Source organism: Agelaius phoeniceus, unplaced genomic scaffold, assembly GCF_051311805.1.
Source record: "Agelaius phoeniceus isolate bAgePho1 unplaced genomic scaffold, bAgePho1.hap1 Scaffold_416, whole genome shotgun sequence".
Classification (NCBI taxonomy): domain Eukaryota; kingdom Metazoa; phylum Chordata; class Aves; order Passeriformes; family Icteridae; genus Agelaius; species Agelaius phoeniceus.
Window position 1 is genome coordinate 1670 of NW_027509994.1, and position 14779 is coordinate 16448.

The 14779-nt window shown below is 55.9% G+C and overlaps 1 protein-coding gene across 1 annotated transcript; it reads left to right on the top strand.

The window, feature by feature from the left end:
- Positions 1 to 1136: 1136 nt before the first annotated feature.
- Positions 1137 to 9317, top strand: LOC143693230 (lipolysis-stimulated lipoprotein receptor-like; the record flags this gene model as incomplete). The annotated part of the gene is made up of 5 exons (XM_077173219.1): positions 1137 to 1358; positions 2905 to 3024; positions 7570 to 7716; positions 9051 to 9131; positions 9259 to 9317. Coding segments are annotated over 5 exons (629 nt in total), but the record flags the coding sequence as incomplete, so codon positions are not given.
- Positions 9318 to 14779: the final 5462 nt, after the last annotated feature.

Sequence of the window (14779 nt, forward strand, 5' to 3'; positions counted from 1 at the left end):
TCCTCTCACCTGTTCAGGTGTCACTGACTGTTCTCTCACCTGTCCCAGGTGTCCCTCACCTGTCTCACCTCTCCCAGGTGTCACTGACTGTTCTCTCACCTGTCCAGGTGCGCTCCCTGCAGTGTCACTGCCTGATCCTCTCTCCTCTCTCCTGTCTCACCTGTCCAGGTGTCACTGCAGGTGTTCCTGACTGTTCTCTCTCCTCTCACCTGTCCCAGGTTTCTCTGACTGTTCTCTCACCTGTCCAGGTGTGTCCGTCCAGGTGCGCTCCCTGCAGGTGTCTCTGACTGATTCTCTCTCCTGTCTCACCTGTCCAGGTGTCCCTGCAGGTGTCCCTGTCTCATTCTCTGTTCTCTCTCCTGTCTCACCTGTCCAGGTGTGTCCATGCAGGTGTGCTCCCTGCAGGTGTCACTGCCCTCACCTGTCCAAGGTGTCACTGATTGTCTCTCACCTGTCCAGGTGTCCCTGACTGTTCTCTCTCCCCCTCACCTGTCCAGGTGTGTCCATGCAGGTGTCTCTGGCTGTTCTCTCACCTGTCCAGGTGCGCTCCCTGCAGGTGTCACTGTCTCACCTGTCCAGGTGTCCTGCCCTGTCTCACCTGTCCAGGTGTCCCTGCAGGTGTCACTGCCCTCTCTCACCTGTCCAGGTGTGCTCCCTGCAGGTGTCACTGTCTGATTCTCTGTTCTCTCACCTGTCCCAGGTGTCCCTGCAGGTGTCACTGACTGTTCTCTCTCCTCTCTCCCCTCACCTGTCCAGGTGTGTCCCTCCAGGTGTCCTCCCTGCAGGTGTCCCTGTCTGATTCTCTGTTCTCTCTCCTGTCTCACCTGTCCAGATGTGTCTGTCCAGGTGCGCTCCCTGCAGGTGTCACTGACTGATTCTCTCACCTGTCCAGGTGTCACTGCCCTGTCTCACCTGTCCCAGGTGTCTCTGACTGTTCTCTCTCCTGTCTCACCTGTCCAGGTGTCCCTGCAGGTGTCCCTGTCTCACCTGTCCAGGTGTCCCTGTCTGATTCTCTCTCCCCTCACCTGTCCAGGTGTGTCTGTCCAGGTGCGCTCCCTGCAGGTGTCCGTACCTGAGCCCCGCACCGTCGCTCTGCTCTTCCAGCCGGTTCTGCTGCGCTGCCACTTCCAGGTGAGCTCACCTGGCGGCCCCCGCCCCCATCGTCACCTGGAAGTACAAATCCTTCTGCCCGGACACCTGGGCGGCCTCACCTGGCGGCGCCGGCCGGGACTCACCTGGCGAGGCGGCGGGGGCGTGTCCCGACTCCGCCCGCACCGTGCGCATCGTGGCCACCAAGCAGGGAGAGCAGGTGACCCTGGGAGACTTCTACCTGGGCAGGGCCGTCACCATCCGCGGAGGTGAGCGCGCACCTGGGGCACCTGAGATACACCTGAGATACACCTGGGGGCACCTGGGCACACCTGGGGGCACCTGAGATACACCTGGGGGCACCTGGGCACACACCTGGGCAGGGCCGTCACCATCCGCGGAGGTGAGCGCGCACCTGGGCACACCTGAGATACACCTGGGATACACCTGGGGGCAGTTATAACACACCTGGGCAGGGGCCGTCACCATCCGCGGAGGTGAGCGCGCACCTGGGGCACCTGGGTACACCTGGGGGCAGTTATAACACACCTGGGCAGGGCCGTCACCATCCGCGGAGGTGAGCGCGCACCTGGGCACACCTGGGGGCACCTGGGATACACCTGGGGGCACCTGGGGGCACCTGAGATACACCTGGGGGCACCTGGGGGCATCTGAGATACACCTGGGGGCAGTTATAACACACCTGGGCAGGGCCGTCACCATCCGCGGAGGTGAGCGCACAGCTGGGCACACCTGGGATACACCTGGGGCAGTTATAACACACCTGGGGGCACCTGGGCACACACCTGGGCAGGGGCCGTCACCATCCGCGGAGGTGAGCGCGCACCTGGGCACACCTGGGCACACCTGGGTACACCTGGGCACACCTGGGCACACCTGGGCACACCTGGGGGCACCTGGGGGCACCCGAGATACACCTGAGATACACCTGGGGGCACCTGAGATACACCTGGGGGCACCTGAGATACACCTGGGCACACCTGGGGCAGTTATAACACACCTGGGGGCACCTGGGGCACACACCTGGGCACACCTGGGGGCAGTTATAACACACCTGGGCACACCCCTGTCTCTCCCCTGTGTCTCACCTGTCTCTCACCTGTCTCTCTCACCTGTATCTCTCCCCTGTGTCTCTCACCTGTCCATGTCTCCCCTGTCTCTCACCTGTCCCTCACCTGTCTCTCACCTGTCCATGTCTCACCTGTGTCTCTCCCCTGTCCATGTCTCACCTGTCTCTCACCTGTATCTCTCACCTGTGTCTCTCACCTGTGTCTCTCACCTGTCCATGTCTCACCTGTCCATGTCTCCCGTGTCTCTCCCTGTCCATGTCTCTCACCTGTCTCTCCCTGTCTCTCACCTGTGTCTCACCTGTGTCTCTCACCTGTCCATGTCTCACCTGTCCATGTCTCACCTGTATCTCTCACCTGTATCTCTCCCTGTCTCTCACCCGTGTCTCTCACCTGTCCATGTCTCCCCTGTGTCTCTCACCTGTCCATGTCTCACCTGTCCATGTCTCACCTGTCTCACCTGTGTCTCTCCCCTGTCTCTCCCCTGTCTCTCACCTGTCCATATCTCCCCTGTCTCTCACCTGTCCATATCTCCCCTGTCTCTCACCTGTCCATGTCTCACCTGTCTCTCCCCTGTCTCTCCCTGTCTCTCACCTGTCTCTCACATGTCTCTCACCTGTCCATGTCTCACCCGTCTCTCTCACCTGTCTCTCACCTGTCCATATCTCACCTGTGTCTCTCCCCTGTCTCACCTGTCCATGTCTCTCACCTGTCCTCACCTGTGCAGCGGCCGAGCTCAGCCTGGGCCCCGCAGCCTGGGGTGACAGCGGCCTCTACCTGTGCACGGTGACCTCGACCAGCGACCTGCAGGGCAACAACGAGGCCGTGGCCGAACTGGTGGTGCTGGGTGAGACTGGATCAAACTGGGACAGACTGGGATAAACTGGGATCAAACTGGGATAAACTGGGAGGGACTGGGTTAAACTGGGAGGGACTGGGAGGGACTGGGAGGGACTGGACATAACTGGGATTGACCGGGTTATACTGGGAGTGAACTGGGAGGGACTGGAAATGGACTCGGAATGGACTGGGAGGGAACTGGGACCAAACTGGGAGGGACTGGGAGGGACTGGGTTAAACTGGGACCAAACTGGGAGGGACTGGGAGTGGACTGGGTTATACTGGGAGGGGTTTGGGGTCACTGGTTTGTACTGGTTTGGGATTTGGGGTCACTGGTTTGGCGGTTGGGGGTCACTGGTTCGCACTGGGAGGGTTTGGGGGTCACTGGTTTATACTGGGATTGGATTTGGGGTCACTGGTTTATACTGGGATTGGGTTTGGGGTCACTGGTTTATACTGGGATGGGGTTATGTGGTTACTGGTTTATACTGGATGGGATTTGGGGTCACTGGTTTGGGTTTTGGGGTCACTGGTTTATACTGGGATTGGATTTGGGGTCACTGGTTTGTACTGGTTTGGGGTTACTGGTTTATACTGGTTTGGGGTCACTGGTTTGTACTGGTTTGGGGTCACTGGTTTGTACTGGTTTGGGGTTCGGGGGTCACTGGTTGGCACTGGGCCCCTCCCCCCGTGTCCCCCCAGGGTCTCTTCCCGAGGGCTCCGGCTGCTGCCCGAGGGGACCCTGCCAGGTACGGGCACACCTGGGGCACACCTGGGGACACCCAAATATACCTGAGATACACCTGGGGCACACCTGGGGCACCCAAAATGCACCTGGGGACACCTGGGGACACCTGGGCACACCTGGGCACACCTGGGACACCCAAAATACACCTGGGGACACCTGGGGACACCTGAGATACACCTGGGGACACCCAAACCCACACCTGGGGCACCTGGGACACCCAAAATGCACCTGGGGCACCTGGGGACACCTGGGGGCACCCAAAATACACCTGGAGACACCCAAACCCACACCTGGGGCACCTGGGACACCCAAAATACACCTGAGATACACCTGGGCACACCTGGGGACACCTGGGATACATCTGGGACACTTGGGGGCACCCAAATACACCTGGGGACACTCAAACCCACACCTGGGGGCACCCAAAATACACCTGAGATACACCCAAAATACACCTGGGGACACCTGGGGGCACCTGGGCACACCTGAGAGCACCCAAAATACACCTGGGCACACCTGGGCACACCTGGGGCACCTGGGACACCTGGGGGCACCTGGGCACACCTGGGGGCACCCAAAATACACCTGAGATACACCTGGGATACACCCAAAATACACCTGGGGGCACCTGGGCACACCTGGGCACACCTGGGCACACCTGGGGGCACCTGGGCACACCTGGGCACACCTGAGGGCACCCAAACCCACACCTGGGGGCACCTGGGATACACCTGGGGACACCTGGGGACACCTGGGAGCACCCAAAATACACCTGGGGACACCTGAGATACACCTCGGGGCACCTGGGGGCACCCAAAATGCACCTGGGGACACCTGGGCACACCTGGGCACACCTGGGGCACACCTGGGGGCACCCAAAATGCACCTGGGCACACCTGGGGGCACCCAAAATGCACCTGGGGACACCCAAAATACACCTGAGATACACCTGGGATACACCCAAAATACACCTGGGGGCACCTGGGCACACCTGGGCACACCTGGGGGCACCCAAAATAAACCTGGGCACACCTGGGGGCACCTGGCACACCTGGGCACACCTGAGGGCACCCAAACCCACACCTGGGGGCACCTGGGGACACCTGGGAGCACCCAAAATACACCTGGGGACACCTGAGATACACCTGGGACACACCTGGGGACACTGGGGACACCTGGGGGAACCTGGGGACACCCAAAATACACCTGGGGACACCCAAACCCACACCTGGGCACACCTGGGACACCCAAAATGCACCTGGGGACACCTGGGGACACCCAAATACACCTGGGGACACCTGGGGACACCTGAGATACACCTGGGGACACCCAAACCCACACCTGGGGCACCTGGGACACCCAAAATGCACCTGGGGCACCTGGGGACACCTGGGGGCACCCAAAATAAACCTGGGCACACCTGGGGGCACCTGGGCACACCTGGGCACACCTGAGGGCACCCAAACCCACACCTGGGGGCACCTGGGATACACCTGGGGACACCTGGGGACACCTGGGAGCACCCAAAATACACCTGGGGACACCTGAGATACACCTGGGACACACCTGGGGACACCTGGGGACACCTGGGGGAACCTGGGACACCCAAAATACACCTGGGCACACCTGGGGACACCTGGACACACCTGGGGGCACCCAAAATCAACCTGGGGGCACCCAAAATCAACCTGGGCACACCTGGGGACACCTGGGGGCACCCAAAATACACCTGGGGGCACCTGGGCACACCTGGGAGCACCCAAAATACACCTGAGATACACCTGGGGACACCCAAAATACACCTGGGCACACCTGGGGGCACCTGGGGCACCTGGGATACACCTGGGGCACCTGGGACACCCAAAATGCACCTTGGGGACACCTGGGGACACTTGGGGGCACCCAAAATACACCTGGGGACACCCAAACCCACACCTGGGGACACCTGGGGGCACCCAAAATACACCTGGGCACACCTGGGCACACCTGGGGCACCTGGGGGCACCCAAAAATGCACCTGGGGGCACCCAAAATACACCTGGGGGCACCTGGGCACACCTGGGATACACCTGGGCACACCCAAACCCACACCTGGGGGCACCTGGGCACACCTGGGGACACCCAAAATACACCTGAGACACACCTGGAATACACCTGGGCACACCTGAGACACACCTGGGCACACCTGGGGACACCCAAAATACACCTGAGACACACCTGGAATACACCTGGGCACACCTGAGACACAACCTGGGCACACCTGGGGACACCCAAAATACACCTGGGGGCACCGAGATACACCTGGGGCACCCAAAATACACCTGAGATACACCTAGAATACACCTGGGGGCACCTGAAAACACAACTGGGATAGACCTGGGGCACCTGGGACACCCAAAATGCACCTGGGGACACCTGGGGACACTTGGGGGCACCCAAAATACACCTGGGGACACCCAAACCCACACCTGGGGACACTGGGGGCACCCAAAATACACCTGAGATACACCTAGAATACACCTGGGGGCACCTGAAACACAACTGGGATAGACCTGGGGGCACCCAAAATCAACCTGGGCACACCTGGAGCACCTGGGGGCACCTGGGGGACACCAAAACACACCTGGGATACACCTGGGGGCACCTGGGGCACTGGGGGCCATTTTGGGCCAGGTGGTTTTGGGATATTTTGGGGTAAATTTGGGATATTTTGGGGTGAATTTGGGATAAATTTGGGATAAATTTTAGGGATGAATTTGGGATTTTTTTGGGATCATTTTGGACATTTTTGGGGTGAATTTGGCTATTTTGGGGTCACTTTGGGGATTTTTCTTGGGATAATTTTTTGGGATATTTTAGGGGTAATTTTGGGGAGTGACTTATGCTAATATATGCTAATTTATGCTAAACCCAGGCATTTAACCTTTCCCAGACTGGCTGTTGGTGGTGTTGGGGGCGGAGCTGGGATAACACTGGGATAAACTTATGCTAATTTACGCTAATTATGACATTTTAACCCTTTACGGACTGGCGCAGGGGCGGGGATTGGGACTTTGGAGACAATTTATGCTAATTTATGCAAATTGAGGGTGAAATACGGGACATTTGTGGGGATAATATTTTGGGGGGATATTTGGGATACATTAGGGGTAATTTCGGGATAACTCATGCAAACATATGCTAATTTATGCTAATTTGGGACATTTGAACCCTTTCCACATTGGCTGTCGGTGGCGCTGGGGGCGGGGCTGGGATGAATTTGGGACATTTTGGGATAAATTTGGGACATTTTGGGACAAGTTTGGGGCATTTAGGAAGTTTTACGACCATCTATGCTAATTTATGCTAATGTATGCTAATTTATGCTAATGTCCCCCATTCTGGCTGTTTGGTGGGGCTGGGATAACTTTGGGTAACTTTGGGACATTTTGGGACGTTCCCTGACTGTTTCACACCGATCTATGCTAATGTATGCTAATTTATGCTAATGTATGCAAATCTCCCCACTCCAGACTGGCTGTTGGTGGTGCTGGGGGCGGGGCTGGGATAACTTTGGGATAAATTTGGGACATTTTGGGACAACCTCGGGGCATTTTGGGACATTCTGTGATGACTTTTAATGCTAATTCATGCTAATTTATGCTAATTATGCTAATTTCCCCTTCCAGACCGGCAGTTTGTGGGGCAGGGCTGGGGTAACTTTGGGATGATTTTGGACATTTTGGGGCATTTTGGGCAGCTCTGCGACCGTTCGGGATGATTTTCTCAAGTTTATGCTAATTTATGCAAATGTCCCCGTTGCAGACTGGCTGTTCGTGGTGCTGGTGGCGCTGGGGGCGGGGCTGGTGGCGCTGGGGGCGGGGCTGTGCTGGTGCCAGTGCTGCCCCCACACCTGCTGCTGTTACCTGCGCTGCCCCTGCTGCCCCCGCACCTGCTGCTGCCCCGAGGCCCGTGAGTCACCTGGGGGGGACAAAACACACCTGAGATACACCTGGGATACACCTGGGGGGGACAAAACACACCTGGGGGAACCTGAGATACACCTGGGGGGCACCAAAACACACCTGGGGGCACCTGGGGGGGACCAAAACACACCTGGGGGCACCTGGGGGCACCTGGGGGCACCTGGGGGGGACCAAAACACACCTAGGGGCACCTGGGGGCATCAAAACACACCTGGGGGCACCTGGGATACACCTGGGGGCACCTGGGGGGGACCAAAACACACCTGGGGCACCTGGGAACACCTGGGGGGCAGCTGGGGACATCAAAACACACCTGGGGGCACCTGGGGGGGCATCAAAACACACCTGGGGGCACCTGGGGGTTCTGGGCACACCTGGGGGCACCTGTGGGGGCATCAAAACACACCTGGGGGCACCTGGGATACACCTGGGCACACCTGGGGGCACCTGAGATACACCTGGGGGCACCTGGGGGCATCAAAACACACCTGGGGGCACCTGGGGGCACCTGGGCACACCTGGGGGGGACCAAAATACACCTGGGCACACCAGGACACACCTGGGATACACCTGGGGGCAACTGGGTGGGTTCTGGGCACACCTGGGGGGCACCAAACCCACCTGGGCACACCTGGGGGCACCTGGGGGCACCTGAGATACACCTGGGGGCACCTGGGCACACCTGGGGGGGAACAAAACACACCTGGGGGCACCTGGGGGGCACCAAAATACACCTGGGGGCACCTGGGCACACCTGGGATACACCTGGGGGCACCTGGGTAGGTTCTGGGCACACCTGGGGGGTACTTGGGGCTCTGTTCTGCGCATACCTGGGCACACCTGGGCACACCTGGGCTGTACCTGGGCACACCTGGTACACCTGAGTGGGTTCTGGGCACACCTGGGCACACCTGGGTTGGACCTGGGCACACCTGGGTGGGTTCTGGACACACCTGGGCGGTATCTGGGGCTCTGTTCTGGGCACACCTGGGCTGTACCTGGGCACACCTGGGTACACCTGAGTGGGTTCTGGGCACACCTGGGTGGGTTCTGGGCACCCCCTGGGCACACCTGGGGTACCTGGGCACACCTGGGCACACCTGGCCTGTACTGTGCCCCCGTTCTGGGCACACCTGGGCACACCTGGGCACACCTGGGCACACCTGGGCTGTGCCTGTGCCCCCGTTCTGGGCACCCCTGGGCTGTACCTGGGCACACCTGGGCACCCCCCCTGGGCTGTACCTGGGGGTACCTGTGCACACCTGTGCCCCCTGGGCTGTGCCCCCGTTGTGCCCTCACCCTCTCCCCTCCCCCCCCCAGTTTACCTGGCCGGCAAAGCAGCCACAGCGGGCGGAGCCTTTGGCCCCGCCCCCACCCCAGCGCTGCCCCTGCAGCTCCTCGGTGAGTGGGGGAGGGGCTCCGTGACCCCGCGTGACCCCAGGTGACCCCGGGTGACCTCAGGTGACCCCGGGTGACCTCAGGTGACCCCGGGTCGGGTCTCACCTGGCCCCTCCCCCCCCATGCCCAGGTAGCTCCCAGAGCTCTCAGGTGCCGCTGCTGAGGGACAGCGACAGCAGCACAGGGTGAGACGGGGGTGATTGACAGCTGTCAATCAATCATGGCCTGAATGGGGGGAGTGGGTGAGACGGGTGATTGACAGCTGTCAATCATGGCCTGGGGGCGGGGAGTGGGTGAGAGCAGCACAGGTGAGAGGGGGGGTGATTGACAGCTGTCAATCATGGCCTGGGGGCGGGGAGTGGTGAGAGCAGCACAGGTGAGACGAGTGATTGACAGCTGTCAATCAATCATGGCCTGAGCGGGGGGGAGTGGGTGAGAGCAGCACAGGTGAGACGAGTGATTGACAGCTGTCAATCAATCATGGCCTGAATGGGGGGTGGGTGAGAGCAGCACAGGTGAGATGGGGGTGATTGACAGCTGTCAATCAATCATGGCCTGAATGGGGGGGTGGGTGAGAGCAGCACAGGTGAGACGGGTGATTGACAGCTGTCAATCATGGCCTGGGGGTGGGGAGTGGGTGAGACGGGTGATTGACAGCTGTCAATCAATCATGGCCTGAGCAGGGGGGAGTGGGTGAGAGCAGCACAGGTGAGATGGGTGATTGACAGCTGTCAATCAATCATGGCCTGAGCGGGGGGGGGAGTGGGCGCAAGCAGCACAGGTGAGACGGGTGATTGACAGCTGTCAATCATGGCCTGAACGGGGGGGAGTGGTTTATGCTCGTTTGTATTGGTCCTTACTGGTTTATACTGGTCCATACTGGTTTGTATTGGTTTCTATTTATTTATACTGGTTTGGACTGGTTTGTACTGGTCCGTACTGGTTTGTACTGGTTTATACTGCTCCATACTGCTCCATACTGGTCCATACTGGTCCGTACTGGTTTGGACTGGTTTGTGTTGGTCCATACTGGTTTTTATTTATGTATATGGGTTTGTAGTGGTTTGTACTGGTTTATACTGGTCCATACTGGTCCGTACTGGTCCATACTGGTCCATACCGGTCCATACTGGTCTATACTGGTTTATACCAGTCTATACCAGTCTATACTGGTCCGTACTGGTCTATACTGGTCCGTACCGGTCCTTACTGGTCCATACCGGTCCATACTGGTCCGTACTGGTCCGTACTGGTCCATACTGGTTTATACTGGTCCATACTGGTTTATACCAGTCTGTACTGGTTTATACTGGTTTTCATTGATTTATATGGGTTTATACTGGTCCATACTGGTCTATACTGGCCCATACTGGTCCATACTGGTCCATACTGGTTTATACTGGTTTATTCTGGTCCGTACTGGTCCATACTGGTCCATACTGGTTTATACTGGTCCGTACTGGTCCGTACCGGTCCATACTGGTTTATACTGGTCCATACTGGTTTACATTGGTCCGTACTGGTCCATACTGGTCCATACTGGTTTATACTGGTTTATTCTGGTCCGTACTGGTCCATACTGGTTTATACTGGTCCGTACTGGTTTATACTGGTCTATACTGGTTTATTCTGGTCCCACAGTTCCCCGCCCTTGGCCTGCGGTTCCTGGAGCAGCAGCTGCAGCAGCCCTGGGGAGGGGGCGGGGCCAGGGCGTGGTCACCAGGTGAGGGGGGGAGGGGATTTTGGGATTTTTGGGATTTTTGGAATTTTTGGGGGATTTTTGGGGATTTTGGGGGGGGGTTGGGGGAGATTTGGGGGTTTTGGGGAGCAATTTGGGAATTTTTGGGGGGATTTTTGGGGTTTTTGGGGGTCCTGAGGGGATTTTAGGGGTCCCCTGGATAATTTGGGGATTTTTGGGGGGTCCTGGGTGGGATTTAGGGGGATTTTTGGGGGGATTTTGGGGGATTTTTGAGAAGTTTTTGGGGTCCTGGGCTGATTTTGGGGGGGATTTTGGGAGGGTTTGGGGGGTCCTTGGGAAAGATTTTGGGGATTTTGGGAAAATTTTAGGGGTCCTGGGTTAATTTTGGGGGATTTGGGGGGAATTTTGGGGGCTCCTGAGGTGGATTTGGTGATTTTTGGAGGGAATTTTGGGGGGAATTTTTGGGGGATTTTTGGGGGGTTTTGGGATTTTTTGGGAGATTTTTGGGGGATTTTTGGGGAATTTTGGGAATTTTAGGGAGATTCTTGACGGGTTTTGGGGGTCCTGAGGGGGAATTTTGGGGGGAATTTGAGGGGGTTTTGGGGCGTTTTGGGGGAAATTCTGGGGGGGGGGAATTGGGGGGGATTTTGGGGGGTCTTGGAGGGATTTTTAGGGAGATTTTTTGGGGGATTTTGGGGATCTCTTGGGAAAATTTTGGGGGGATCCTGGGGGTAATTTTGGGTGGAATTTTGGGGATTTTGGGGGGGGGATCCTGGGGTAATTTTGGGGGGGATTTTGGGGGGTCCCTGGGGGGGAATTTTGGGTGGAATTTGGGGGATTTTGGGGGAGGTCCTGGGGGTAATTTTGGGGGGGATTTTGGGGGGTCCTGGCGGTAATTTTGGGTGGAATTTGGGAGATTTTGGGGGGTCCTGGGGGTGATTTTGGGGTGGGTCCTGGAGGGATTTTTTGGGGGATTTTTGGGGTTCCTGGGATAATTTTGGGGAGTTTGGGGGCGGGGTTTGGGTGGAATTTTGGGGCAATTTTGGGCGATTTTGGAGCTCCTGAGTTGAATTTGAGGGGGAGGGCGGGGTTTGGGTTTACCCGGCCCCTCCCCCCCCACACTGACCCCTCCCCCTCTCCCCTCTTTAGACCCCGCCCCCAGTGACGTCACCTCCCTGCACGAGCCCTCCTGGACCCCTCCCCCCCCTCCTCCCCGCTCGCGCTCGGCCGAGATTTTGGGGGAGGGGCGGCCCTGGAGGGGGGGGGGAGGGGCGGGGGGGGAGGGGCGGCCCCGAGGGGGGTCCCTGACCCTCCCCCACCCCCCCGGAACCCGCCCGGAGCCCCCGGAGGCTGCGGAAGGTGGGGGAGGGGAAATTTGGGGAATTTTGGGGAAAATTTGGGGAAATTTGGGGAAAATTTTGAGGAATTTTGGGGGAAAATTTGGAGAAATTTTGAGGAAATTTGGGGGAAATTTGAGGAGAAATTTGGGGGTCCTGGGTGGGATTTTGGGGGAAATTTGAGGGATTTTGGGGGAAATTTGAGGGATTTTGCAGGTCCTGGGTGGGATTTTGGTGGGAGGGTGTTGGGGGAATTTGGGGGAAATTTTGGGGGAAATTTTTGGGGGAAATTTTTGGGGAAATTTTGGGGGAAAATTTGGGGAAATTTGGGGGAAATTTGAGGAATTTTGGGGAAAAATTGGGGGAAAATTTTTGGGGAAATTTGAGAAATTTTGGGGGCAATTTGGGTGAAACCTTGAGGGAAATTTGGGGGGTCCTGGGTGGGAATTTGAGGGAAATTTTGGGGAAAATCTGTGGAAATTTGGGGTGAAATTTTGGGGGAAATTTGGGGGGTACTGGGTGGGAATTTGGGGGAAATTTGAGGAATTTTGGGGGAAAATTTGGGGGAAATTTTGAGGAATTTTGGGGGGAAATTGGGGGAAATTTTGGGGGAAATTTGAGGTAAATTCGGGGGTCTTGGGAGGGAATTTGGGGGGAATTTTGGGGGGTCCTGGGTGGGAATTTGGGGGAAATTTTGGGGGAAATTCTGGGGATAATTTGGGGGAAATTTGAGGAATTTTGGGGGTCCTGGGTGGGATTTTGGGGAATTTTGAGGGAATTTTGGAGATGTTGGGTTGGATTTTGGGGAAATTTGGGGGAATATGGGGGGACCCGGGTGGGAATTTGGGGAAATCTGGGAATTCTGGGACATCTGGGAGGGATTTGGGGATTTTGGGGGAATTTTGTGGATTTTGGGCAATCCTGAGATAACCTGGGAGGTTCTGGGTTGAATTTGGGTGAATTTGAGCTGAATTTGGGATCATTTCCAGTAATTTCGGGTATTTTGGGTGGAGGGTTTGGGGTTAATTTGGATCATTTGGGTTTTTTTGGGGTTCATTTCGGGTACTGTGGGATAAATTTGGACATTTCAGGTTCATTTTTGGGTATTTTGGGGGAGGAATTTGGGCTATTTTGGGTTCATTTGAATCAACGATGATTTTTTACAATTCGGGTTAATTTGGGTTAATTTGGGGATAATTTGGGTCATTTTTTCCCCTCTCCCCCCCAGAACGACGCCTTGAGCCGCGAGAGCCTCGTGGTGTGACCGGGACCCCCAAAATCCCGGAATTTTCCCAAAAATTCCAGAACTTTCCCCAAAATCCCGGAATTTTCCTCAAATCCCAGCCCAGTTCATTTTTGGGGCCATTTTGGGGCTTTTTCGGTGCCTTAAATTTGTATTTTTTTGTCTTTTTTTAATTAAAAATCGGGGGTCTGCCCCCGCCAGGCTGAGATTTGGGGCCAAATAAAGAATTTTACAGAACTTCCGGGTTGTGACGTCATCGACGCGCCCGTGACGTCATCAGGGAGGGACGTGGCGAATTTCGGGGGAATTTTCAGGGAATTTTGGGGATTTTGAGGGAATTTTGAGGGAATTTGGGGAAGTTGGAGGAATTTTGAGGGATTTTGTGGAATTTCAGGGAATTTGGAGGGAAATTTTCGGAAATTTTGAGGCATTTTGGGGAATTTTGAGGGAATTTTTTTGGGGAATTTTCAGGGGATTGTTTTTGGGAATTTTTAGGGGATTTTTAGGAATTTGAGGGAATTTTTAGGGCAAATTTGGGGATTTTGGGAAATCTTGAGGAATCCTGAAAGATTATGGGGGAATTTAGAAGGATTTGGGGGGGGGGGGGGGAATTCTGAGAGAATTTTCCAGGATTTTTGGAATTTTCCAGGATTTTGGGGAATTTTGTAGAATTTGAGGGATTTTGAGGGGTCCTGGTGGGGATTTGGGGGGTCCTGAGTGGTTTTGGGGATTTTGGATGAATTTTGAGGGATTTTGGGTGAATTTTGATGGATTTTGGGTGAATTTTGAGGGATTTTGGGGAATTTTGAGGGATTTTGGGGGGGTCCTGGTGGGGATTTGGGGGGTCCTGAGTGGTTTTGGGGATTTCGGGTGAATTTTGAGGGGTTTTGGGTCAATTTTCCCCCTTTTGGGCAACTTTTCCCCTCATTCCCATCACCCTAATGAACCCCCCCCTCCCCTAATGAACCCCGCTCATGAATGACCCAAATTCGGGATTTTTCACCCCAAAAAAGACGCGCAGGGGGGTGGGGGAGGGGCAGCAGCGTTTATTGAAGGTGGGGGAGGGGAAAGGACCCGGGACCCCCCCCAATTAACAAAGCCGGGATTAATTAATTGATTCATTCATTAATTGATTCATTCATTAATTGATTCATTCATTAATTGATTCATTGCTGTGGGGTTTGGCGCCAAAATTTCCCCGAATTTCTCCCAAAATTTCCCCAAAATATCCTAAAAAATTCAATAAATAAGTTAAAAAAAAATTCTGATAAAATTCAGAACAAAAAAACCCCAAAAATGTCCTAAGAAAAGTACAGGAACAATCGAAATAAAATCCAGGAAAAATAAAATCCCCAAAAATCCCGGAAAAGAT